The sequence below is a fragment of the Stegastes partitus genome, unplaced genomic scaffold (genome assembly GCF_000690725.1).
Source record: "Stegastes partitus isolate 25-593 unplaced genomic scaffold, Stegastes_partitus-1.0.2 Scaffold1147, whole genome shotgun sequence".
NCBI lineage: Eukaryota > Metazoa > Chordata > Actinopteri > Pomacentridae > Stegastes > Stegastes partitus.
In genome coordinates, this window is record NW_007578878.1 from 58277 (window position 1) to 83772 (window position 25496).

General features: G+C 41.3%; 1 protein-coding gene across 1 annotated transcript in view; it reads left to right on the top strand.

Moving 5' to 3' along the window:
* LOC103368358 (myosin heavy chain, skeletal muscle) overlaps positions 1 to 24815 on the top strand; it is a 50306-nt gene extending 25491 nt beyond the window's left edge. The window contains exons 7-23 of the mRNA XM_008296699.1: positions 6585 to 6641; positions 12856 to 12942; positions 13216 to 13461; positions 13607 to 13724; positions 15458 to 15585; positions 15686 to 15882; positions 15982 to 16114; positions 16195 to 16411; positions 17528 to 17664; positions 17820 to 17923; positions 19347 to 19539; positions 19621 to 19824; positions 19916 to 20041; positions 20139 to 20309; positions 22053 to 22253; positions 22358 to 22504; positions 22780 to 24815. Coding sequence (XP_008294921.1) covers positions 6585 to 6641; positions 12856 to 12942; positions 13216 to 13461; positions 13607 to 13724; positions 15458 to 15585; positions 15686 to 15882; positions 15982 to 16114; positions 16195 to 16411; positions 17528 to 17664; positions 17820 to 17923; positions 19347 to 19539; positions 19621 to 19824; positions 19916 to 20041; positions 20139 to 20309; positions 22053 to 22253; positions 22358 to 22504; positions 22780 to 22932 — 2619 coding nt within the window. The 3' untranslated portion in view covers positions 22933 to 24815. The remainder of the gene's footprint in view (positions 1 to 6584; positions 6642 to 12855; positions 12943 to 13215; positions 13462 to 13606; positions 13725 to 15457; positions 15586 to 15685; positions 15883 to 15981; positions 16115 to 16194; positions 16412 to 17527; positions 17665 to 17819; positions 17924 to 19346; positions 19540 to 19620; positions 19825 to 19915; positions 20042 to 20138; positions 20310 to 22052; positions 22254 to 22357; positions 22505 to 22779) is intronic.
* The last annotated feature ends 681 nt before the right edge of the window (positions 24816 to 25496 follow it).

Below are 25496 nucleotides of genomic sequence, written 5' to 3' on the forward strand. Positions count from 1 at the left end.
TAGAGCCAACAAACACCACAGAGAAACAGCAGAAACAAAAGTCTTTGTACACTGAGTCTAACTGGAGCCCCAGTTCCAAACTTCAACATGTGAAGAAATCCAAAGACTGACAGAACAGTGGAACACAACAGTGCCACTTAACTGAACCTCAGATCGGAAATGAAGGAAAAAGTCACTACCATAGTGGCCACACTGATCATTAACAAGTAATTTCTGTTGAGGGCCGTGGAAAGTCACCACAGCAGTGACCGCCTGCAGTGCCACCAAAGACGCTGACGTTTAAAACACCATCTTTACGTTTACAGCTCCAAATGGCTTTAATTGTAGCATATAATCATTGTGTAATTAGGATTAGTACAGCTTTTTTGTTTGGATTGTACTGAGTTTAGTGCTCTCTTTTTTTTGCAGTGTTTAGTCTGCCCCTGTGTGAAGTTTACTCTGAGGCTTTCAATGTGGATCGTACTATGTCATCCACATAGTATGAGGCCAGTCTGAGAGCTTTTTATCAGTGTCACTGGTGCATGTCGCAGATAATGTGTTGTGTCTGTCACTGAATTCAGAGGCTGATCACAGATAGAGACACGGAGATGGTGATTTCTTAGCTCAGGTGGTGCCTCCTTCCTCCGACGATGCCTCTGGGGAGCCTGATGTTTCCTCCAGGGGTTTGTCAGCAGAGAAATAAAGAGCGCCTTTGTCTCTGATTGGAGAAGTGAAAGGCGATCCGTGTGTCTTTGAGGGTGGACATGTTTTCACATTTACTGTAGCTTTGGCATTCTCATCTCACAATGAGGCTATTATATGTGTGTCTGCATGCGTGTGGACTCCTCCCACTGATAAAGATGCAGGTGGATGCGCTGGCCAGCTGTCTCTCGCCCACTTACGTCTGGGTTTTGACGTAAAGGTCGCATGAATACGTCCACAAACTTGAGTGGACTCAAAGACAGAGCTTTGTCTATCCTCAGTGACGAAGCGGCCTCTCCCTCTCTGTAATTCAAAGCAGTTGGCTTGAAGGGAGTGTAGGCCTGCAGTCTTGGTTTGATAGGACAAACCCAGGCTTTTTAGTGGTTTTATGACATGGTTGTAAAGCAGTTTACACTCAGTCACAGCGCTGCAAAGGTCATCACAATCTGAGAAGATAAACCCCAGTCCGGGCCTGGGGTTTGTTTGGTTTATTACCAGATGTTTTGCTGGAGGTGTTACATCAGATTGTGCCACAGTGGTGGTGGTAGTTTCCCATCCAAATGATGCTTTTCATATTTCCTCCCTATCCTACCTTATCTCTAGTCCTGCAGTCTTGCTCTTTTGTGTTCAGGTTGCTCACTCTGAGATTTTTTTTTGTTTGTTTTACTTTAAATTAATGGGGGTGAAAGGAATTTGCATTAAGGCACTAACAACAAAAAGTTCTACAGCAACATGTCTTTCTAGGAACAGCATCCCTTTACTCTGCATAAACCAGAGAAGACACGGTCAGTAGTTTTTATAGACTCTGTTTCTTCAGTGGAAAGTTATTCCGTTCTGTTTCTTTCTAATTTAGAGGGAAGCCACATAGAATAAATGGTCCAAAAACATGCAGTTTCAGTAAAAGTTCAGCTCATATGTTCTTTACTTATGCACAAGATAGAAAGTTTGTCAACAAGCAATTTTGTTCTCTTTCTCTAAGATCATTTCTGCAGGAAGTGAAACTGATGTACTCACAAGAATTACTATGATTTTAAAAACCTGATGATTGTCAGGCACGTTTTTAGCAGTTCCTGCCCCTAAAGCCCATTGAAAACTCATAATTATGAGCTACAGCTCTTGGAATTCAGAGATTCGTAATAATCATACATAATTATATGATACAATCTTCTGTATGACTTCTAATAACACAGTTTATTCATCAAACTTACTACTTACAAAATGCTTTACAAAACATGAAAAATAGAAAAAAAAACCACACACACACACACACACACATATACATTCTCTCAGATTACACACATCATTGAAACAGTCAAGATTAAATCAAAGATTTTAGAAAAAACCTTACAACGAAAGTGAGTTTTCCAAAGCAACATAAAAGAATTTGCTGGGTTAGCAGGTTTGAGGTTCTTGTGTAGGTCATTTACCAAAATTTGAAATTCTTTCTTTAAAACTCAGTGTGTTGTGCTGTGTTTTGTGTCGTCACACAAATGATCGGGTGTTAGACACCACTTTATATACACTTATTTGTAAGAAGATACAGTTATATCATTGTCTACTCAGAACCTTTGGAGCCAGCAGCCAGATTATTTTTTTGTTGTTTGTCACACTGTTATGCAGTACAGCCTCATCTGTTCACCAGACAATCTGTGCAATTTAAAACTAAACTAAACAATCAAATCTGATTTTATGTGCCTTTCATTGGCCAATCTGTGGCATTTTCCTGTCAAGCAGCTCACAAACATAACACACTCAGACTTGCTAAAAGTATGTCCTCTGACTGCTCACATGTTATAAAAGGCTAATTTTGTTCTCTGATAGTTAGTTTAGTCACTGGATTTAAATGCATCAGACTGATGAATTCTGTCATACATCAGTTTATTTACTTTCCTACGATCAGAGTGCTGCTGATATTCAACATGTGTGATGTGTATGATAGCTATTACCGTTTGAATGGTTAGATTGTATCGTGTCGTGTCTTATCAGATCATATCGTAACATATCAGAATGTATCATAATGTATTGTATCACATCACGTCACAACATATTGTAACATATCGTAATGTATCATAACATATCATAACACAACGTATCACAATGTAATGTATCATAACGTAACACATCATAATGTAAAGTAACATAATGTATCATAACAAATTGTATCATACTGTAACATTCTGTACCACAACATATCGTAATATATCATATCTTATGGTACTGTAATGTGTCATAATGTATTGTATTGTATTGCAACATATCATTTGTAACATAATGTAACATATTTTAACATATCCTAATGGATCGGATCGTAATTTATTATAACGTACTGTACCATTACATCATATTGTAACGCACCATACTGCAACGTAATGTACCATAACGTATTGTAATGTAACATAACAAAACGTGTCGTAGCAAATCGGATCATACCGTAACATTCCTAACATATCGTAATCTATGGTATCGTATTGTAGTCTATCATTTGTAACGTGACATAATTATTTCACAATGTATCTTAACAGATTTTATTATATCGTATCGTATCGTATTGTGACGTATAGTAACGTATCGTATCGTAACGTATCGTATCATATCGTATCGTATGGTAATTGTATGATAGTACTGCATCACATCGATTGGTATTGTATCATTTCCAGATAGTGTACAGGAATGAAGTGGTGTTTCTTTGTTTGTTTTCTGAACTCACGATGTTGCCATCTGAAGGTATTTAGAAGAACAAAGCATGCAGATTCCTGCGCCGTTGCAAGGACCTGAATTATGTGAGCATGTGTGGACAGTATGGTGGACTGGCATCAGCAGGGGGTCTGATATACTGTCTCTAGTGCAGAGGCAAGCCCTCCAGTTGTTTGGCTGTGGGGATGTACAGGATATGACTGCCCACGCTGCTGAACATCCCCTCTGACACAAACGAGGAACATCAGCTATGAGGCCACATCTGATTGCAATTCATGGACAATTATTATGGTTTCAGAGTGCACAGGGAAAAAAGAAACTTTAAGCACATGCAATTATGGAGATCAAACCCTGCAAGCATTCTCAGCAATGATGGCCTAATTCTGTTATTTCCCCCACATTGCCCCAAGAGTGCTCCTAAGTGGAGAAGTCGGTGTGGGATCATTTAAATTCGAGTAAATTTCATTTAGAAAAGTGCACAAAATCAACATATAATCTTTTTCTGCCATGGATAAGTAGTCCAAATTGCATTTATCTGTGCCGTCTGACTCCAACTTCTTAACACTGTTAGTACGCTATAAGTTTTCTACAATTGTATTAGAGCCACAATATTTACTTTGAGGCTGGTTTGAGGCTGTGGAAAGTAGGAATTTAACAAGAAACAGATATGTGAGTGAGGAACTGTCAGAGAGAAAGAGAGGCTGTGCATGCATGAGGGGGTGTGGACAGTAAAATGCCGGAGGGGATCAACAGTAAAGCTGTGTGTGTGTTTCAGTGTGTGTGTGTGTGTGTGTGTGGGACAGTCAGTCAGTCATTCAGTCAGTCGGGCTGCTGCTGCCTCACCATGGCTGTTCTCTCTGCAGACGTCCTCCGCTGGCATGTGAGTTTTTAGTTCTGTCTTTCTGTTTAAGCTCAACTTTAAAAATATAGATATATGTAGAACAAGTCAGTGTGTCTATGGATTCTTTTTTTTTTTAATTTTTTTTTAGAAATTTCAAAAGAAAACTCTGCTTGCATTTTTAATGAATCAAAGATGGTACAAGTGCAAGACACATTCTCCCATCCATGTGTGTTTATTTTGCTCCGAGACGTTTGATAGTCCTGTTTAGGGAGCTTCGGGTGGTGTGTAGCTCTGCTGGCGGCTTTGACTGCATCAGTGAGGTGGAGGTGTTGTTGTTGCGAGTGGCCCTGGGCCACACGCCATGTCAGACACACTTCCTGACACTGAGACGTAGATAGAAACTGGAGATAGCGCGGAACATGACACAACTTGGTAGGATGCAGCTACACCGGGAAGCGAGCAATAAATTTTTATTAGCGGTACAAAATGCGGCTTTTGTCAAGAGCTTAGTGGAGCAGAACATTTCTGTGTATGATTTATTTCTGCCAGATCGCTCACATTGTTTTGACAATATGAGTCGAATTCCGTAAAAATAAAATGATTAGGAGCACTTAGGCACTCTGCAGATGCACACACGGTGGTTGTACTGAAAGCAATAGTGGATGAAGCTGGATGATTTACCTGATGGTGCTTTATTTTAAGGGCATTGAAAATGTAATTTAAATAATGGTATGAAGTATCACAATGTACTTGAAGCAGTATCCAAAGTATTTTTTTATTACTCCAGTCATTTTATAATATGTTATAAAATTACATGCAGTAATTTATAAGTAGCATGTAATAGTTATAATAATAAGCCTATGTGGAGTTATATGAGCTGCTCACAAATGTATGTGCATAAATACTAAAGTGCATCATATTTTTTGGGCCAAATGTATGTTTATTATGCTGATACCCAATTAGATTGCCTCTACTGGTGAATACATTTAAAATATTATACCCTGTGTTATTTACATACATTTTATATCCACATACATGTGATTTTCTGCCTCACATGAAGATGTAAGTCCCATGAAAATGAAACAGAGTAAACATGTCTATTGTCTGCCTCTGATTGTAAGCAGCAGTTTTAAGAATTGTCACTTGAAGCAGTGCATTTTCGTTAAATATCTTTTTCATTACTGTTATATATTTGTTTTGGTCTGCAGAAATGTTGCTACCAGTTCATTTAACCCTCCTATTTATCATTTTTAGGCAATGCAGAAGCAATTAAATAAAAGTTTATTGTACAGTTACTATCACATTTTCATACATAATGATATGACCTCAGTACTTCAAACACACTTTTACACACATGCAAGTAAGGTATACATGTGTGTAAGAAGTTTTTTTTTTCATGTAATTTATAGTTTTATTTATGGCTTGAGAATGGGAGGGGGTCTGCTGAGGAAATATCAGGGAAATGACGTCACTAACTTTAACCTTTTCTGTGCTGTGTAGACGCCAGTGTACAGTTACTTTACATGTTGAAAGAATTGCTCAGAAACCAAAGCCAATAACCATGTTTTATAAATGACGGTAGCAAGTTATATGTATTATCTGCAACTTTGAAGCTACAATAGGTGAATTTAGATAATTACATGCTGCTGTTGTTTTGCAAATAATAATAATTTTAAAAAGTTGTGCTATAAAACTGAACATTATATGTATATGCAAGGATTTTAAAATATTTTTAACTCTTTGGTTTAGATAAAAAATAAGTTTTCACACAGAAAGTATGATGATAATCATTAAACATGAAGGTTAAAAAGGTCTTTGTTCCACCATGTGAAAAACACTGGTTACCAAATATGTAATCTAGATGTACACAATTAGATGAAATGGTTCATTCCCACTACATGTACTTCACAAATTCAGACCTTGATACATCACTGATTTCCAGCAAAATCTGAGAAAGAAAAAAAAAAAACCCTGCACAAATTCCTCGAATGTCATGAAAATGGCACCAATGCTTTCTGGTCTCGCTGACCGGACATAGCACACCCAGCCCTGGGTCAGAATACAGATAATGACGGTGGCTACGGGACATTCTTGCTCTAAATTGCTACCTGAGGAAAAAAGCCAGAGGCGTGCCAAATCCCCAGAGAAAGTGGAGTGTATGAGACGGCCTCACCACACACAAGGGCTGCCCTAAAATAGCAAACTGTCTGCGGAGGTGACGCCCCATTTGTTCTCTGTCAGAATGATATAGGCAATGTGAAAGCACAGGATAATATCTTGGTCATATTTTATAGCTTAGTGAAAAGCAGATTGTATTGTTTTTTTTTTCCCTGTGTGTGTTCACATCCATTTTACCATCTCTCCTCAGGCCCGCATTGAGGAGCTGGAAGAGGAGCTGGAGGCAGAGCGGGCCATGAGAACCAAGGTAACGTATATCATCACAACTGTGACGTGCTGTGGAGCATCTCCACAAACATATAAAAAAGAGCAGATGAGCCTAAGAAGTACTATATTTAAGTTTTTTTTTTGTTTTTTTTTAAAACATTAAAAATGAACAACAACAGAATGTGAGGACATACATTTTGCTGAAGATGTAACGTGAGTTATCTACCAAAGTTAGTATGCTAACCAACTAACCCTGACCAATCTCATCATGTAATACCACTTTGTACCTCAAGAGACAATCGTGAGTCACTGTAGCATCCAGATTGCCTTCAATCCAACATGGAGAAGAACTGCCATGTTGATTCAAAGAAATTAAAGCAAGATAAGAGCTAACCTTTAGCGTTGCTTCCCATGGACTGGTAGCTAGTTGGCTGTGTAGCAATAGCTGATAGAGGTGGCTAATTGCATAACATTTACTGACAGTGTTAATGTGTTTTCAGTTGGAATAAAGGAAGCGGTATCTGCTCAGCTCAGTGAGCTCTTTCTCTAGCTGTCTACTGAACAGAGGCAATTTTATGTAACAAATAAGGCCATCATGCTGAATATAAAAGAAGTATGTAGTTTCCAGGTCTGACAATTAAAGCCAATGCAGAAATATCTGCATTCTTACTCACAGCCAGTAGGGGGAGACTCCTCTGGTTGCAAAAATGTGATTTCAAAAAAGCAAGATGGTAACAGTCAAATGTCAAACTTGAGACTTTATATGGTAGTCTGTAAACCGTGGGCGACATCACTGTCCTTAATTGCATCTTTCATTTACAGTCCATGGTACTTACCTTGTTTAGGCAATCCATCCATCCATCCATTATCTATACACCACTTAATCCTCACTAGGGTCACAGGGGGGCTGGAGCCTATCCCAACTTAGGGCAAAGGCAGGGGACACCCTGGACAGGTCACAAACCTTCGTACACTTATAGACAGACAACCAAGTACGCTCACATTCCTACGGACAATTTAGAATCACCAATTAACCTCAACATGTTTTTGGACTTGTGGGAGGAAGCCGGAGAACCCCACGCTGCACAGGGAGAACATGCAAACTCCACGCAGAAAGATGCCAGTGCCCCGACCGGGACGCGAACCGGTGACCTTCTTGCTCCCTTTGTTTAGACAACACAAAGCAGATTTTCAGTCCAGCTAATGACAATACAAACCGTACCAAAAATATTCCAATGGTCTTTGCTAAAAATTGAGCTGGGAAAGCTAGAACATAAACTAGAAGCTGACACCACACATGGAGTTTATAAGATAACTGTTTTCTTGACTGACCCTGATATCCGTTTTCCACCAAAAAGGACCAGGTGCTAGTTCATTGCTGGTGATAGTTCCAGTGCTTAGTTGCTTGAAATCTCGCACCTCCATAGAACTTGTTTGCTTTTCCATCGGCAAGGAGCCAAGTTAGAGCGTCGCTGTAAAACATCAGTACGTCACTGCGTATATAGCCAAAGCCATTTCTGGTCCCTGTAGCCTTTTTTCAGTTTATTGAGTTAATTGAGGAGTTCTCGAGGCTCCACTCATACCCGGCTGCAGTCATCTCCTGCAGGATTTTTTCAACACAGGCTTGGTCCAAGAGGCTCCCTCTAACTTATTTTGGATTTCAGTTGAAGACCACAGTCCCAGCAAGCACTGGGTCTCCTTAGACTACTGCTGCTTGGATTTTCTGTCCATATTACCCTGTTTAGTTTTTTTTAAAAATGTAGCTACTCATTCAGCTGTTGTTTTAAAAATGCTGATTCTATGTTTCCATCGGTTTTGTTGGTCACGATAACCCTGCCCCCAGCCCCTGATGTACTCAGTTCTTAGCTCTGGGCCAGCAAAGAGTTGGCGCTTGCTAAGCACCAGTTTGGAGATGCTGGAGCCAGTGCTTTGGTGGAAAGACAAAGAACTGGTGCTAAGTCAGGCTCTGGTTCCAAACTAGCACAGTGGAAAAGGGGTATCAGCTTTTTGACAGGCAGAGGGACCAAAGACCTTTTGAAAGAACTGTGTATTCCCTGATGTCCTTGCATAGGGATGTAGACCAATACCATAACTTTCTAGCGATATTCTGCCCTCTCTTTAGTTAGTTTAAGTTATTTTTTGAATACTCGTCTTAGATGTTGTACCTTTAAACCGGTCTGTCAGGCTGCAGGGTAGATAAAATGATGCCAAGCAGCTCTGGGATCAGATCGACTCAGGATTGTGGTATTGAGAGCAGTTCTTGGGCTGAAGACAACAGTGAAAGAGAAGGAGTCGGTGGTGGCAGCCAGTGGGGTACGTGCATTGGTGCTGTGCCTCTGGTCACCCCAAACCATCTGCACCTGTGATAATAAACGAGGGTGGGAGAGACCTTGTGTTTCTGATTAACATACTGGGCAACCCCAGAGGCGGTGAGGGAGCCCCAACATCCTTTTTCCTCCTTATTTCTTATTTTTTCCCCGATCTTTCTCTATCCCTTACGCACACATGAGTGCACCTTCTGTTTCTTGTAATCCCCTCGCCTTGCTCCCAGAAGCAAATCAGAAGAACAGGACATTTTTTTTCCACCTTCCTTTCAACCACAGCAAAGTGTCCAAGACATCTTCTTTGTAATGTTAAATCGTTTCAAAACAGCACGTCTGGTTCATATAAAGCTAATCTACTAAGGTGGGCGCTTTAAGTGCTTGTTGTTTCAAATAAGACGCTCTTAAAGCATGTGTGTATTTAAGCTGTGGAACCTGGTCGCGCCTCTTAAGACCTCTCTGCATTTTTCATGTTACAGTAGAGAAACGCAGAGACACATATTTCACTCGGAGCGTTGAATAGAGTGACAGCAGGCCTGAGGGCGTGTTTTGCTCACTTCTTCCCATTCTGGGTGGTATTGATAATGGGGCTAGCTGGGACCCCTCTAGCCTCCAAAGCCACAGAGCGGAGAAAGAGGCAGGCAGAGACATGTAGGTCTTTATCTGTTCCAAAGCCTGCATCTTCAGAACAGCTCAAATACAACATACCTCTGCTGCAGACAGGCTCACTATTGTTAGACTCTGCTCCTCAGGTCGCACAAGAGAGATAGTATCAGGAGATAGAGGCTGACAGACAGCACTGTTTTTTTTTTTATGGGATCCTCTTCCATCTGGAATGCCAGCCACACAAACAGTTACGTGTACAGTAGAGGGTTCACTGTAGACAACACACACACATCAAAATAAAAAATACAAAAAATTTCAAATGAACAGGTGAAGAGAAGCACAATTTCAAAGAATACTAAAGTTGCTCCGTGTCTGCTGCAAGGTCAGTGCTTGGTTTAAAGGCTTTACATAGTCTATACTGACAATTTGCCTGATTACATTTGCAGTGGAACTAGAGCTTTTACTAAAAACCACCAAGCTGACGTCCAATATTTGCTTTACTTTTAGCTCGAAAGAAAAAAAACAAAAATACAAAATTCATAAATTAAATTCACTAGCTATTCACAAACACTGATTGCTGAGTGAGTAGTGTGCAGTGAATTTATCAGAGCTGTGTGGAAAAAGTCTGGAACCAGAGCGGATGAGAGCAGCAAGACTGAACCAAGGCCACAAATTTGCCGTAGCAGTGGAGGAGAATAACATTTTCTTTGTTTTGCTTTCTCTACTGAGAAGTTACATTTTAAAATGCAACCTGTTTGGGCTTTTTGTGCGACTTGTATGAACCAGTTTTGTAAATACTTGAGCCCCCTGTTTCCTGAAATTCACAGAAGAGTATAAAAAACAAACCAAATTGTAATTATTCCCTCTCTAATATGGAAGTATTATACCTTCAAATTACCTTCAAAAAGTATGAACTTTTCCTGTAGCACTTTCTTTCTGTACACATTTTGCTAGTGCAGAAATCTAAAAATGGGAAATAGAAAAATAGAAAATATGCACGCCTTCACTTTCATTTTAGGGGAGAACACTTCACCCTAACTTGTTCAAGGTGAGGAAACCTGAGGTTTAATGTCAACTCGTTTCTGGAGGCTGAGAACACGGATGAAGTACTTATGCACACACTCATGGGCATGCATGCACAGTCTTCACAGAGATGTGCAAAAGAAGATGAATGTCCCATCCTCAGCAGCAGGACACTTTGGGAGCGCTGACCTTTCATTAGCATGTGAATGGCAGTGAGTGGTGTCGGGTGGTACCGATCCGGAGGAGCTGTTGACTCAGTCAGCCGTGTGGAGGAGAGCGATGAGTGAGCCGAGTGCTCGGCGTTAACCTTGTACACAGAGCCAGGTTGTAAGGCTCACGGGGCGGGGCTGGGGGGCCACAGGTTTTGGAGGTTTAGCTGGAGGTGTGGGGGGTGGACAAGGAGGCCCCCAGTGAGAATCATCTGTTTTCCCTTGTTCTGCCTGAGGTGTGTTGACGGCTGTGGCTCATTGCTGCTATCAGGGAGGCCTGAGACTCCAGCTTTTGCAGGCCAGTCTCAACATCTACGACTGTCTTTAAACCAGCTGTAAAAGATCTGCGTAAAAACAACAAGTGCTTTTAACTACAGAGTGCTGGCTGTTTGTGCATGTAATGGCCTGGCGTTATAAACTCTCTCCATGTGTGCTGTACCATATCTGAGCGTGAGAAGGCTCTCTCTGACAGTCTTGTCAAGGAATTTATCATTAATACTGTATCTCAACATTTTAGAAGGTTTAAATATTTTTTATTTGTTTTGTATTTTTATGGAACAATTTTACACTGACTTTGATGTTGGTGTCCAGTTTTATTATACTGTGTATTATACTGGTATCAAGTTTTATTATAGTGCTGGAGCCACGATGTTTATTATTGAAGGTGTTGATATTTTAGGAATGCATTTGGGGTCTTTTTGATTTTGTTAGGGTGTATTTACTGTCAAGATCAAAGTTTCTAGCTAACATCCAGGAAAGTAAATACAACTTCAGAAGGTACATTTCCAGGTACTTTTAATTGTAACTACAGCTATTGTTACTGCTTTTAAAAGCAAGTGTATTTACAAGAGAATGTTGTGGTGTATCTCATCATCTTGCTATATTGCAGTCAAACCTCTGATTAGTTATTAGTTAGTACCAGCTGCACCAGATGACATTTTTTTGTATTAACAATTTATCAAATTACCATCTGTGAAGTGAAAGATGCCACTTGTAGTGATGAACCAAAAAAGATCCCTCAATGCAGTTGCTCTCAACTCGATGGATTCTTTTGACGTCCTTTAGCACATTGTTTTGGTTTTATTCCCTGCAAATTGAATGTTTGGTTCAGTCACAGTGCTCTCATCCATGATATCTCCAGAAACCAGAAAGCTGTTTTCAGCCAAATAAATAACTTGCCTCAGACTAACCCACTGGCACATCCCTCAGCATCCCTCAGCACCAGACAGCAAACACAGTAAGCCTCTAGCTGTTCTACTCCACTCTGTTAGTATCTGTTTCCACACACTGGACTCCTCCATGTGTCTTTGTGTTCTCCACACAGGTGGAGCAGAGCAGCTATTGAGAGATAGGTCAAGTGAAGATAATGTTAAAGAAGTTAACATCTCGTTAGGACCATTGGATATATTTTACAATGCTAGCATGGGCTAATGGTTGTGGGCGGTACATTTTTTGTTGGCTCTGACGGACACAACATTTCTGGCTGTAAATGGAACGTGAAGGGATGGGGGAGGTGTGGCCGGCACACCCGCTTGTTTTTGGTCTGAGCTGCCCCCAAGTGAAGAAAAAAATTAATTGCAGCTTTAAAGGCCATCATCAGCTTTAAAGACCAACATTGCTTCGTACATGAGTTAGCATGCTGCATCCTCTGAGTAATACACTATGTATGAAAATCACCCCAAACAGCAGAGCTACGAGCAACACAGCCTGCAGTGATCAGCATTGGATAACATCCACAGGAAAGAGGAGTTCACAGATAATATTTGGACTGTGTGACAGCAGCTAACCCCTGCATTTTTCTGATTGGATACCAGCTACCCTGCTAACCTCTGACCTTTGGAGAGATCACTTCCTTTTCTGGGCTGTCAATCATCAGGTCCACTGGTGGTTAAACATCCTGTCCCATCAGATGTGACAGTTTTAGGACCAGAACAGCTGAAATCTTCTCCTCTAGTCTTAAGTCACTTTGCCATATCTGTCAAACTTTCGGTTTGTTATGGCGTTACATTGATTCATGATTGAACATTTGATTGATTAGTATCACATTGTGCACTTAATGTCCAGTGTCATTCGTAAATTGCTGTATTTTTGACAGGTGGAGAAGCAGAGAGCAGATCTCACCAGAGAACTGGATGATCTCACGGACCGGCTTGAGGAAGCAGGAGGGGTCACGGCCTCACAGGTTAACTCAGCACTCTGCATGTTATTGTCAGGTTGCACATTCGGATTTTTACATCCTACCAGTAGAACACATGACATAAGCCCTTAAAATTGATGATTAGGAGCAACTTTCATTGGACTTAAAAAAAAAAAACTATATCAGTGTAATCTACAAATAAATACTAGTTAACCTTTAGGATGTAATGAGGATGTTTTCCAGGACATTACCTGGAAAATCCTGAATGAAAATGAGCGTTACCAAACTTCACATGCAGCTTATGTGTGTGGTGAACAGATGGAAGTGAACAAGAAGCGAGAGGCCGAGCTCCAGCGCCTGAGACGAGACCTGGAGGAGTCCTCCGTCCAGTCTGAAGCGTTTGCTTTATCTCTGAGGAAGCGGCACAGCGATGTTGTGGCAGAGCTGAGCGAGCAGTGTGAGGCTCTGCAAAGGACCAGAGCCAAACTGGAGAAGGAGAAGCAGAATCTGAGAATGGAGGTGGATGAGCTGGCCGCTTCACTGGATACTCTACAGAAAGCCAAGGTCAGGAAGTTAGGTCATATGAACTGTGGTTTGCTACTGGTTTAATGGGGTGTTTGTTCGTTTAACAAGCCAATAAAGTCACAGGCCTAAGTTACAACCTTGTAAGTGTGGCATAACATGTGGCGGTGTCTGTGTTGTGCTGCAGACGTCCTCAGACAGCCAGCTGAAGAAGCTGGATGAGCAGCTGTTTGAGGCCAACAGGAGAGGAGATGAGCTGCAGAGGACCCTCACTGAGCTCAGTGTGGCCAAGAACAGACTCACAGGTACACTGGTGTCATACTTGTAATTAGCTAAAATCCTGCTGAGTGATAGCATCCTCAGTTTGTTCATCAACCAACCAACTGACCTGCTGACTGCCATAGTAACTGGTCAACATGAGGAGTTCAGTGTCAAAGCCACACACACAAAGCCACCACAAAGACGTTGAGTTTTATGTTTTTTGAGAAGTATTTATGGTCTACTAGTTCGTGGCAAAGTGTTCCAACCAACAGCCCACTAGTAATGTCAAAATGACACTTTGAAGTTTGGCCCATAACAGTTTTGGCATGAAAATTTCGTGGTAAACTGGGCCAAGCCACAGGAATTGCTAACCATTACATCACAGGCGCAGGTAGTTGTACGTGTTTGCGATTCAAGATGGTGGCTAGCGTGACCTCAAGCCCTGTTAAAACTCAACTCTAAGGTACAAAGGTAAAATACAAACTTAATTAACCACCACCAAGCATCTGTTTCTATCCCATGGTCCCTAAAAAGTATCTCTAGTTCCTGATGATGACTCATGTAAACGCTTCAATGCAGTTTAGCAAGACAAACCTTGTATCAGTTTTTTTCTCAAAACGTAAAGAATGTGACAGGGGCCCGTTTTGGCACTCAGCAAAAGGAAAGGCAAAATGAAAACTTAAATAAGTCATCACAAAGTAGCTGTTTTTGTCTCTGGACAGTGTTGAAACATCTTTGGATGAATTTAATGACTCCTACGACAACCACGATTTTTTTTTTAGCAACAAAAAAACATTTTGACCCCATTTTTCTTTGTAACGGGTAAATGCAGCTTGGTCCACTTTGGCACCAACCCCCACACATACTAACCTCAACAATTGACTGACCTACATACCCACATACGAACACACTGACCAAAATACCTACCTACTGATCTCCTAACCTACCCTACTGATGTACATGCTGTACATACTAACCTACTGATTGATCTACCAGCTGACCAACCAACCTACCTCCCAACCAACAACTCAACTGGTTTGCTTTCCCAGTTGAGTCGACTGCTTCTCTTAGCTCTTCAGTTGGTCTAAAACATCTAAAGAGAAGTTGATTTAAGAGGACTCTGTTGGACTCTGCTGTGTTATTACGATAAGATCAACTGTGCATATGGCTCGTCTGCACAAAAAACAGAATAAAAAATAATATCTGTCGAAATAGATGCAGCAGAGCCATGCTTAAATTAATCCTGAGTAAGGGGGGAGCTCCAAAAAGCAGTCTCTATGTCCTATAATGCACATTGATCACATCTTTTCTAAGCAATGCTGTGGTCCTTGCCCCCAGGATTTCTGTCAAAAACGTATAGTCTCTAAGAAGACCAAGCTGAGATGCTCAAGTGGTGTAACTGGACACTACAAAAGACATTAGTTTCTGTAATACTCCCCATGATATGTGAAATCATAATAATATAACATACTTTGCTTTAAATGGTGAGACACTTTGTAGAACTATTCTTTACTGGAACAACAGAACACACAGATATGACACAATTAACTAGAGGATGAGTCCTTGACGCTCCATTTAGCTCCATGAGGAGTGTGTCCTCAGATGTCCTTGCTATCCTGCGCTGCACATCTCTGTACATGACCTAATCCACATCAGCTCTTGTAATCTCTTGTAATCAGATAATCACATTGTGTGTTTGTCTTTCACATATTTGATGCTTTGTTTCCGCTGTATGCTGCAGCGTGTCACTAATCAGCGCTCGTGTTTGTCCCGTCAGCCGATAATGCAGACGTGAGTCGACAGATGGAGGAGGCGGAGGGCAGAGCGAGCCAGCTGACCCGCTCCAAGACTCTGCTCCAGTCCCAGCTGGAGGAGCTGAAGAAACAGCTGGATGAGGAGGTCAAGGTCAGCGTTTTAAACACGAAGCAGAAAATACCCACCTTTTTTTTGCCTGTTTTCCTTCTCAGATTAAACACATTCGCTCATGTCTCTGCCGCGTTGCCAGTGTAAGCAGGCGGCCAGCAGCAGCCTGAGCTCAGTGCGGCAGGAGTGCGAGGTGCTGAGGGAGCAGCTGGAGGAGGAGCAGGAGAGCAAGCAGGAGATGCAGCGCCTCGTTTCCAAACTCAACAGTGAGGTGACGCACTGGAGGACCAAACACGAGGCAGACGCAATCCAGCACGCAGACGAGCTGGAGGAGACCAAGTGTGTGGTGTTGATTCTGGCAGCTGCTCACCCAATCTGACATGATTTAATGCCTTAAATAGACTCTGTGATGTATGTAATGGTGTGTGTGTGTCACAGGAAGAAGCTGGCGAGCAGGCTTCAGGAGGCTGAGGAGGCCGTGGAAGCCACCCAGGCCAAATGTTCCTCACTGGAGAAAACCAAACAGAGACTGCAGGGAGAGGTGGAGGACCTCTGCATGGACCTGGAGAAGGTAGAGAAGGAGATGCATTGTTCAACACGTTGCTCTGACATAAACGTCGTCACTGTAGCGCTGTTTGTTCCCTGCTTCAGGCCAGCGGCTGCGGTCAGACTCTGGATAAGAAGCAGAGGGTGCTGGAGAAGCAGCTCGGGGACTGGAAGCAGAAGTGTGAGGAGCTGGTGACCGAGGTGGAGGGCTGCCAGAAGGAGAGCAGGCTACATGCTGCCGAGCTGTTCAAGCTCAAGACGGCTCATGAAGAGTCTCTGGAGCAGCTGGAGGCTCTACGTAGAGAGAACAAGGCCTACCAGGGTATGACAGCGCACAGGAGGGTCACAGCTGATGATCCTTGCAGGTTTTAGGAAATAGCTTTTCATTTGGGATGAAATGCTGAAGTGCATTAAACACGGAACTGGAGTCAGTAAGATAAAATGGGTTTGAAGACTGGACACTCCTAAGTGGACTGTTTAACAGACACCGCATGCTGAAAAGAAGCTTAATTTGATGTATTTTATTCTGGTCAGTAGTTATTGTCACAGACCTTAGATAAAGAAGCTATAAAGGAGGCAGTTACTACGACTGTAGCAGCGAGGCTAGTTAGCATTTAGCTGGATTAGAAAAAGGAGGACCAGATAAGGTACTTTGTTTTCTTCCCTGCATTTATTTAGAAAACATTTTGCGGTTTGTTTGTTCATTTATTTTATTTAAATTTATTTATTTATTTATTTACTGCTACAAGATAGGAATGGTGGTTAGTTGAATTAGCTTAGCTAAGGGTATCTTACTAGCTAGCCTTAACTAGCCACAGTGTTGTGTATCCAGTTTTATTTTTACTTCTATTTTACAGAAAACATGCATTAATAACTTTATAATGTAATAAAATAATAAAAATGAAAAAATTTATAATAAGGTAAAAAAAATAATAAACCAAAACAAACATAGAAGAGATTGGTGTCCAGTACTAGACACACAGACAACGTGTAGCTTATCAAGAAATAGCTCAGTAAAATATTAATGTTTTATTTGTGTACAAGTGAAACATGCTAAGTAGGGAGTTTTGGTCCATTTCTTGTCTTTGGAGAGGGTTGCTGTTTCCTAATATTGGTCTTTATGCTAAGCTAGTAGCCTAGCTTAGTAGCCTAGCTTAGCATAAAGACCAATATTAGGAAACAGCAACTGGACTGTTGGCTTTAACTTAACATACAGGCATGAGAGCAGTGTCAATCTTTGTATCTCCTATTTTTGAAAAAAAAAAAAAGCTTTTAAAATGTTAAAATGTGTTTAAAAAGTGTTTCTTCAAGAAAGACTTTTGGTCATGATGGCGTAGTAACTAACAGTAACCGTGATGCAGTTATAATAATAACTTAATTTGTATAGCACCTTTAACACTATAGTTAGTCTCATGCATGGCTTTTCTTTGTCCCAAAGAGGAGATAGCTGACCTAACAGACCAGCTGTCAGATGGAGGTAAGAGTGTCCACGAGCTGCAGAAAGCAAAAAAGAAGATTGAGATGGAGAAAGAAGAGCTACAGGCCTCACTGGAGGAATCTGAGGCAGCTTTGGAGGTCTGTGCTTTACCAACATGCCTGTAATGTTTGTCCTTTATTGTGTATTCAGTATGTGCATTGTGGGGGCAGGAAGTTTGACTCACTTCAGAATTTTTCTTGTTTTTTTTTCATCTTCTTCTTGTCTTAATTTCTCCTTCGATGTGTTTGGGCAGGCTGAAGAGACCAAGGTGCTGAGGTTGCAGCTCGAGTTGTCTCAGGCTAAAGGAGACCTGGAGCGCCGACTGCAGGAGAAGGAGGAGGAGAGTGAAGCTGCCAGGTACCTCAGCTGCCTCTCATCCTCCATCTTTCTCATCACCTTCCTCCTCTAGGATGCATGACACTGCAGTGTAATGATAGGGGAGACCAGGAAGTTTGTACAGTTTAGCCAACAATTTAAAATAGAAAGTACCTTAGGTTTGCACATAAAAGTCCTTGGAAAGCATAATTTGCTGATTTGCACAAACATACAAAACCAACTCTACTTTTCTTAAGCATTAGATGTTATACATTTTAAGCTGCTATCATCACATCAGTATGGATCAGTGATTGGCCATTTTGGCACATTATCAGGTCATTTGTGCTTCTGTCCTGCTGCCGTCGACTGAAAGTATTAATACCTGAGACACATGAGAGCTTCTCCTTAAGAAACATTGAAAACTTTTCAAGGAAAGTTAAAGTCTGGCCTAAAATGTCAGTTTGACTACATTTTTAATATATGTATATACAGCGCCCTCCATAATTATTGGCACCCTGGATAAGATGTGTTCTTTAGCTTCTAGTAAATTCTTTTTTTTTCTAAATAATATAGGACCACAATGAAAAAAGAGGAAAATTCAACCTTTAATTCAAGTGCATTTATTCAGGGTTAAAAAAAAAATCCCACATTAAAAAATAATTCTTTTGCATCAAATCATGTGTGCCACAATTATAATAAAAATTGAATTTATTTTAAGGCTTTTAACACATCTCAATCAGGGGTGCCAATAATTATGGAGGGCGCTGTACATATATATATATAAATTGTATAAAAATTTCCCAAAAATCTATAGATCTCGTTAAAACTTGCTTCTGAGTTGGCAGCTCTGAGCCTGATGCCAAAATCTTCCTCCTGTCAGCTCTAAATTTCATCAAGTAGCATGTTGTGCTATGTTTGTTTCATTTGTCCTATCACTGAAGTGTAAAAATAACAAGATGCGGTCTGATGGAGGTTGAGTGTGGGCCTATTTCTTGAGTTTTCTGGAATCACTGCTCATTGCCTGGAAACTTGACTGCGACAGCAACACTTAGACATAAATGACTCTGTACAGATTAAACAAAGAAGATGCAATGCACTATAATAAACTTACAGTTAGCAGACAGATGCAAGATCTTCTTGTTTCACTGTTATCTCAAAAGCAAATTAGGTAATTTCCCAACATGTCAGATAGTTCTCCCTAATGATGTTGTTGTGATGCTCCTCGTGATCTGCCGTTGTTTTTTTCACATCATTTCCATTACTGCTACCCACAGCACTAATACTCTAACTGTTTTCCATGCTGTCTTTTATCTCCCTTTACTTCTTCAACAAACTCACTGTACATAATCTTTAGAGGTAAGACTGGAACTGTTCATCTCTTCTAACTCTGATTTACTGCCTCTGCAGAGAAAAGTATTCTCGCTTCATTCGACTGCCTTTCCGTCTGTCTCATGCCTCGTTTCAGGAAAAGCCACCAGAGGGCGCTAGAGTCTCTGCAGGCCAGTCTGGATGTGGAGGTGAAAGGCAGAGCAGAGGGACTGAAGTTAAAGAAGAAACTGGAAACCGACATCAATGAGCTGGAGCTGCAGGTGGACCTGCTCACCAAGAACAACGCAGAGCTCAGCAAAAACAGCAAGAAGATGCAGCAGCAGATTAAGGTCTGCTCAGATACCACGTGTGTTTTCTACAGTGGTGATGTGTAACAGTGCTGAAAGAACAAGTGTCCTCTGCTGCCCCAGGAGCTGCAGGCCCAGCTGGAGGAGGAGGTGAGGGGCCACGAGGAGCGCAGGGAGGAGCAGGCTGCCCTGGAGCGACGCTGCGCTCTGCTGATCAGCGAGAGCGAGGAGACCCGGGCAGCGCTGGAGAACGCAGAGAGAGCCCGGAAGTCCTCGGAGACAGAGCTGCTGGAGGCCAGCGAGAAGTACAGCGACCTCAACAACCAGGTGACACACAGGGCCTCTGCTTCATTCTCACTGATTCTAATTTGACCCATAAACTCACAGACCTCCCTGATGTTTTCTACTGTGTGTTCAGTTCCAGTTGGCTCTGAGCGGAAGGAGAAAGCTGGAGGTGGATCTTCAGACTTTGCAGCAGGAGCATGAGGAGCTCCAGGCAGAGCTGAGAGGATGCACAGACAAGGCCAAGAAGGCCAGCTGTGAGGTAAAACACTCGATGAAACCCAGTTGCAGCGCAGTTTGAAACATTTTCAGACACTTGAAATAATGTTTGAAATGGATGTTGTGGTCTGTTCTCTCAGCTGGCGCGAGTCGGGGAGGAGCTGCGTCTGGAGCAGGAGCACACACTCCACCTGGAGAGAGTGAAGAAAGGTCTGGAGGCCCAGATCAAAGACATGAGCGGCAGACTGGACGAGGCCGAGCAGATGGCTCTGAAAGGAGGGAAGAAGATCATCCAAAAGCTGGAGGGGAAGGTATGGAGACGGAGCGAGTTAGTCAGCTGGGATAGGCTCCAGCCCCCCTAGTGAGGATTAAGCGGTGTATAGAAAATGGATGGATAAACGTTCATGATCCACACTTGAGTATGTGATGATTTTCCCCAATGACCTTTTGTCCAACGCCGCCAGTAGGTAAACACTTCTATTAAAAAATGAAAAAAATAGCAAAATCTAGAAAGAAGAAACACAGTTGTTTTGTCGTTGCAGCAGCAGTGTAGCCTTTATTGTTGCCTCTCCTCATGTTTCTTGCCACACTGGGTCTGTTTTTAGCCATGTCACTGCATTCCAACATCTCAGCAGTTATTCTGGTGAGTGTGTTTTACATGGACACCAGTATCCCAGCTATGAGACTCGCAGAATGTCCACACAGGAGGCATCCCAGCTGCCTTTTTTTAGTCCTGCGTCTCACATTTTACTTGCACCCTATGCTCATAAAGGAATCCATAAGAGTATTTTTACACTGTATACTCTGTATTTCTGCCTTTTACATGCAGTGATTGTGAGGAGAGCTGCTGGTTTGTGGTGTGTCACTTACGTTGCTGGAACACAAACTGGTTGCGTGGCTCAGCTAATCCACAACTGTTGAGACACACACATTCTGTGGATGATACACGATATCTGCCCCCGACCCATGAGGGGACTTTCAAGTACAGTTTGATATGAGAAGTGGAGCAACGCTTCTCACGTCAACAAGTTCAAGCATAAAAATATCAGAAAAACAGACACAACCACATAAGAGTTTTCATTCCACTGTCTTTAAGGCCTTTATCATAGCACTTAGCATGTAGTGCTTTACAGTAAGACGGTATCTCAGTGTGTCAGCATCACGTCTGAATGAGTATTTTGCTCACTTTTCTGTTAAAGTAACAACAGCAGTGTTACCAGATCAGACCTGGTAACACTTCACAGAGCCAACACAGTCTGAACTAGACGTAGTTACATCAAAGATAAGCACCAGTGACATACTTTGAGTTGTGTGACACAGTTTGGGGTAGACTTTTTTCACTTTTCAGCACAGATATCAATCCAAACACACCTTTCTCTGTGACTTTGCTCTACAATTTCACCTTTATTACAAATGAAAATGTCTGTAACCGGTCAGATAAATGAGACTCACAAGTAATGAATTGTTGTCACAGTGTATTGGTCCAACTGACTGTTTGATTAGCTGCTATCAGTTGAGATTTAGTATTTTGTTTATTTGTGCATTATTATGTATTATACATTTCTTAATGCTCCGTCTGATCTCATGTCGATGGCAAATATCGTGTGAACACCATGGCACTGTGGTGTCTGAATGAAGCCGTGAAGAAAACAATGTTCTGTGTCTGAATGACAGAATAACATAACTTGACCAGACTGATGAAGCCAGCAAGGTTTTGTATTCCATGTCTGAAAAGAGCTTAAACCTGGGGCTTTCTGTGCCCCTGACGGTCTGAACTCTGAGCTGGTTGCCCAGTTAGTAATCCAGCCTTGATGCAGTGCAGTCCTGCTTTACCAGCATTTCTAGAAAACCGCGGATGAAGCCCAATGAGTTGTGTTGTTCGTTCTGACAAACAGACGTGAAAAGAATAAGTCAATTCTATTTACTTAGTACGGTAGTGCTGCCAGATTTGGTCACTTCTTTTAATCCAAGAATTTGCAGAATACTTTTTCCACTGTGGCCCAGCTGCCTGAACACTGTCTGGATGAGTGTGAACATTGGTTATTTGCGTACAGGTGAAGGAGCTGGAGCTGGAGCTGGACTCGGAGCAGAAGCGGCACGCCGAAACGGTGAAGACGCTGCGGAAAAACGAGCGTCGTCTGAAGGAGCTGCTGTTCCAGTCGGAGGAGGACCAGAAGAATCAGCAGAGGATGCAGGAGCTGGTGGAGAGGCTGCAGAACAAGATGAAGGCATACAAGAGACAAGTGGAGGAGGCTGTACGTCACCTCGTCCTTACTCCAGACTTGTTTCACTCACATTATGTATCGCACTGTAGTGTTCCTGTGTGTTTAGAATTGCTCACGTGCTGTTGTCACTGCAGGAGGAGCAGGCTAACATGAACCTGGCCAAGTACAGGAAGACCGTCCACGAGCTGGATGATGCTGAGGAGCGTGCTGACATCGCTGAGTCAGCACTTACCAAGATCAGAACCAAGAACAGAGGCAGCTTTGGCAAAGGATACTCTTCTGTAAGCAAACCTAAATCTAAAAATCAGTGTCACAGACTGTAGCCATCGCAGCATTCCCGTTGTAGACCTTCTAAGGTGACATTTTTCAAGACATTCATTTTTGTAACATTAACAAGATATTTTCTCATTAATCTTTTAGATTTTGAAAATTAAAGCATCATTCCTCAAAATAACTTTTTATTTAAAAAAAAGCTCCTTTGGTAGAATGTGTAAAGAGATATACCAGAAGTCCTGCTTGTCCCTGTTCTTGCTGACCCCTGTGTGACCTCCTCCAGGGTTACAGCACCCCCTACCCCGGCCTGGTCCGCTCGCCCAGCTCTGCCGGCTCGGAGGGCAGAGGAGAGAAGATCCTCAACGATGACAACGAGTCCGTCAGCTCCCTCATCCCGGCCTATCTCAACTCCCTCAAGAAGCTCATGATTGATTAGGGAGATGGCTGCGACGTCAGCTTTTCAGAAATACGAATCTGCATCATCCGATGGCAGCTCTGATGTCTTCTGAAGAAGTGAAGCGCATGAAGTTTGAAACATCAGAGAGGCTCAGCGTGTAGTTTCACCGTACATTCAGGTCATTGGATGTGCGTCACCTGTTTGTGAACACTGTACATTCCTATAGAATTTTTCTACTATGTACTTATTGCTTCCTCTTTGCGTGTAAGATCACATTCCAGCTTTCTTATACCCTTTCACATCCCTTCAGACTGTTAGATTTGTGTGTAAAAAGCTGATTGAATTTGCAAAAATATTCTGCATGTGTTTGAAATTCACATTTAAGTGATACTTTATTACAGTGATCATTTATAAGTCATTTATTAGGCGATCAGTTAATGATGACAGTGTCAGCAGATCCTTAAAAAAGCTAAAAGGTTTAACATTTTTAGAAAATACAACCATAAATGTCCTAAAAATTTTATTTTCTCAGCTGTTTGTGCACGTTTGTCCTGGTTCTTACAATGGAACTAATCATGTTTTTATCATTTTATGTGGGATTTTGCACACGACTGTTAAATAAAGACACATAATGCCGATAAGATTTAGCACATTTTCAGACTATTTAGTGACCAAGCACTAATCTTTATTGTTTACTTCTCTTTTGTTTGATTTCACTGTATAATTAGATTTTTATTCTTCTCATGCGTTAATAACTGTCTTATCTCTCACCATCAACCATGGGCTGGACAGAAGACATAAATGTCACATCGTTTTGAGGACCGAGTCATCGTGCCCAAGCATTATGCTATCAGCTAACACTAGTGCTAGCTTACTTGGCTAACACTAATTCACCTTAACTGTCATATTAAATCGGATGCTAATTTTTTCCCCTTTCTTTGGGGAAACATACCAACTATTAGGGTTCATTGTACACATTCTTCTTGGAAATACAGTTGCATCTCATGCGCATTCAAATAAGATAGAAAAATAAACATTTCTTTACCAAAAAAAATAAATTTTAAATCTATATCCCGTTAACTGAAGACTACAGTTAACTGAAGATCAAGTCATGATTACAATGATTCGAAAACTGACTAAAACAACCTGACAAAAAGCAGAACTGTGGAAAATGCATTGCCTACCACAAAACAACGAGTCTATTATATAATATCTACTTAATGATGGAGTTATTTTCAAAGTGACCTCCAGCACACTGATCAGATGCAGTGACTTTAACTAAAGACGTCATGCTGAGAGAAGTTTATGCTTTTTTAATTGCAGTCTACTGGAGTGAGAGGTGTTTTAAAATACAAATACAGCGCAATGATATTATGAATATGTGTCGTGTGGTTTTAAAGCAAATAACGACATCAAGATAAATGATTTCTCAATGACTGAGTTCATCATTAACTAATAGCTTATAAATGACTTCATCATTATTAAGCGCTACTAAGATGTCATCATTACGTGGGTCAAGAATTTCAGTGTATTTTACCTAAACTACGTGTATCTCTGTCTGAACTGTTAACCACAGCTTTATTATCAGCGCCTAAACCTGTAACGAGGCTCGACCAAATCATTTACTGTTAAATGTGAAAATGTGTTTTTTAGGAAATAAAGAACTTTTTTCATTTATGGTGTTTTTTTCTACTTATTCCCATTTCGGTAGTCAAAAGAAGAACAAGCATGTTGTGACATAAGATACATATTTTCCATTTTATTGATGAAAAATGCTGAACTTTAGCTGTTAATATACAAAAAAAATGTCTCAATACTCTTCTCTCAGTGGTCAAGTAGTACTAAGCAGTAATACTGGACAGGACATGTTGTAAAAGAGCAGTTTGTACAGCATGGAGCTTCTGCAGGCAGCAGCACGGACACCAAACCCAACCAAAGCAACTGACTTCTATTTCCAAAACTAGAATATCGTAAGAGAGAAGTTGCTATTACATATAAAACACTTGTATGGTTCATATATTATCAGTACCAAATGTAAGTAAATCATATGTCTTTCTGTAAGATTCTATTTACTGTATTTTACATTCTTCACTCTACTGCCTCCTTCCATAGCAAAATCACACATCTCATATATTTACATCAGACCCCCTAAACATGTCCACTTCCATTCGTGATCAAAGTGTCACAACTTCTCTTTAGAGCACTTTTTTTTCCCATATGAACAGCAATTTACAGTATATCTATTAGAAATCATTCAGGTATAAAGTGCAACTGGCTGATTTTATAATTCATATTAGGAATGAAGTGAAACGCAAGTGGAAATGAACCAAAAGGGTTCTTAACTTTTGATTATTTTTTTTTTCACAGATGTGAAGAAGTGTTGCCAGATTTATGATATTAGCCTTAAAAAAATCAGCTGTTCATTAAACCCAGACTCCGCACTGTGAGCGTCGGTTAGGGACAGTCACAGTTTAGCAGCTGTAGTTTTGGCCTGGCAGGCCTGTCAAGTGTTGCATTTCCCAGCATGCATGTGTGCATGGGGCTTTAAAAGGTGATTTATATTCAAACAGTGTGTTTCTTTTCTCTCTGATGTGCACATGGAT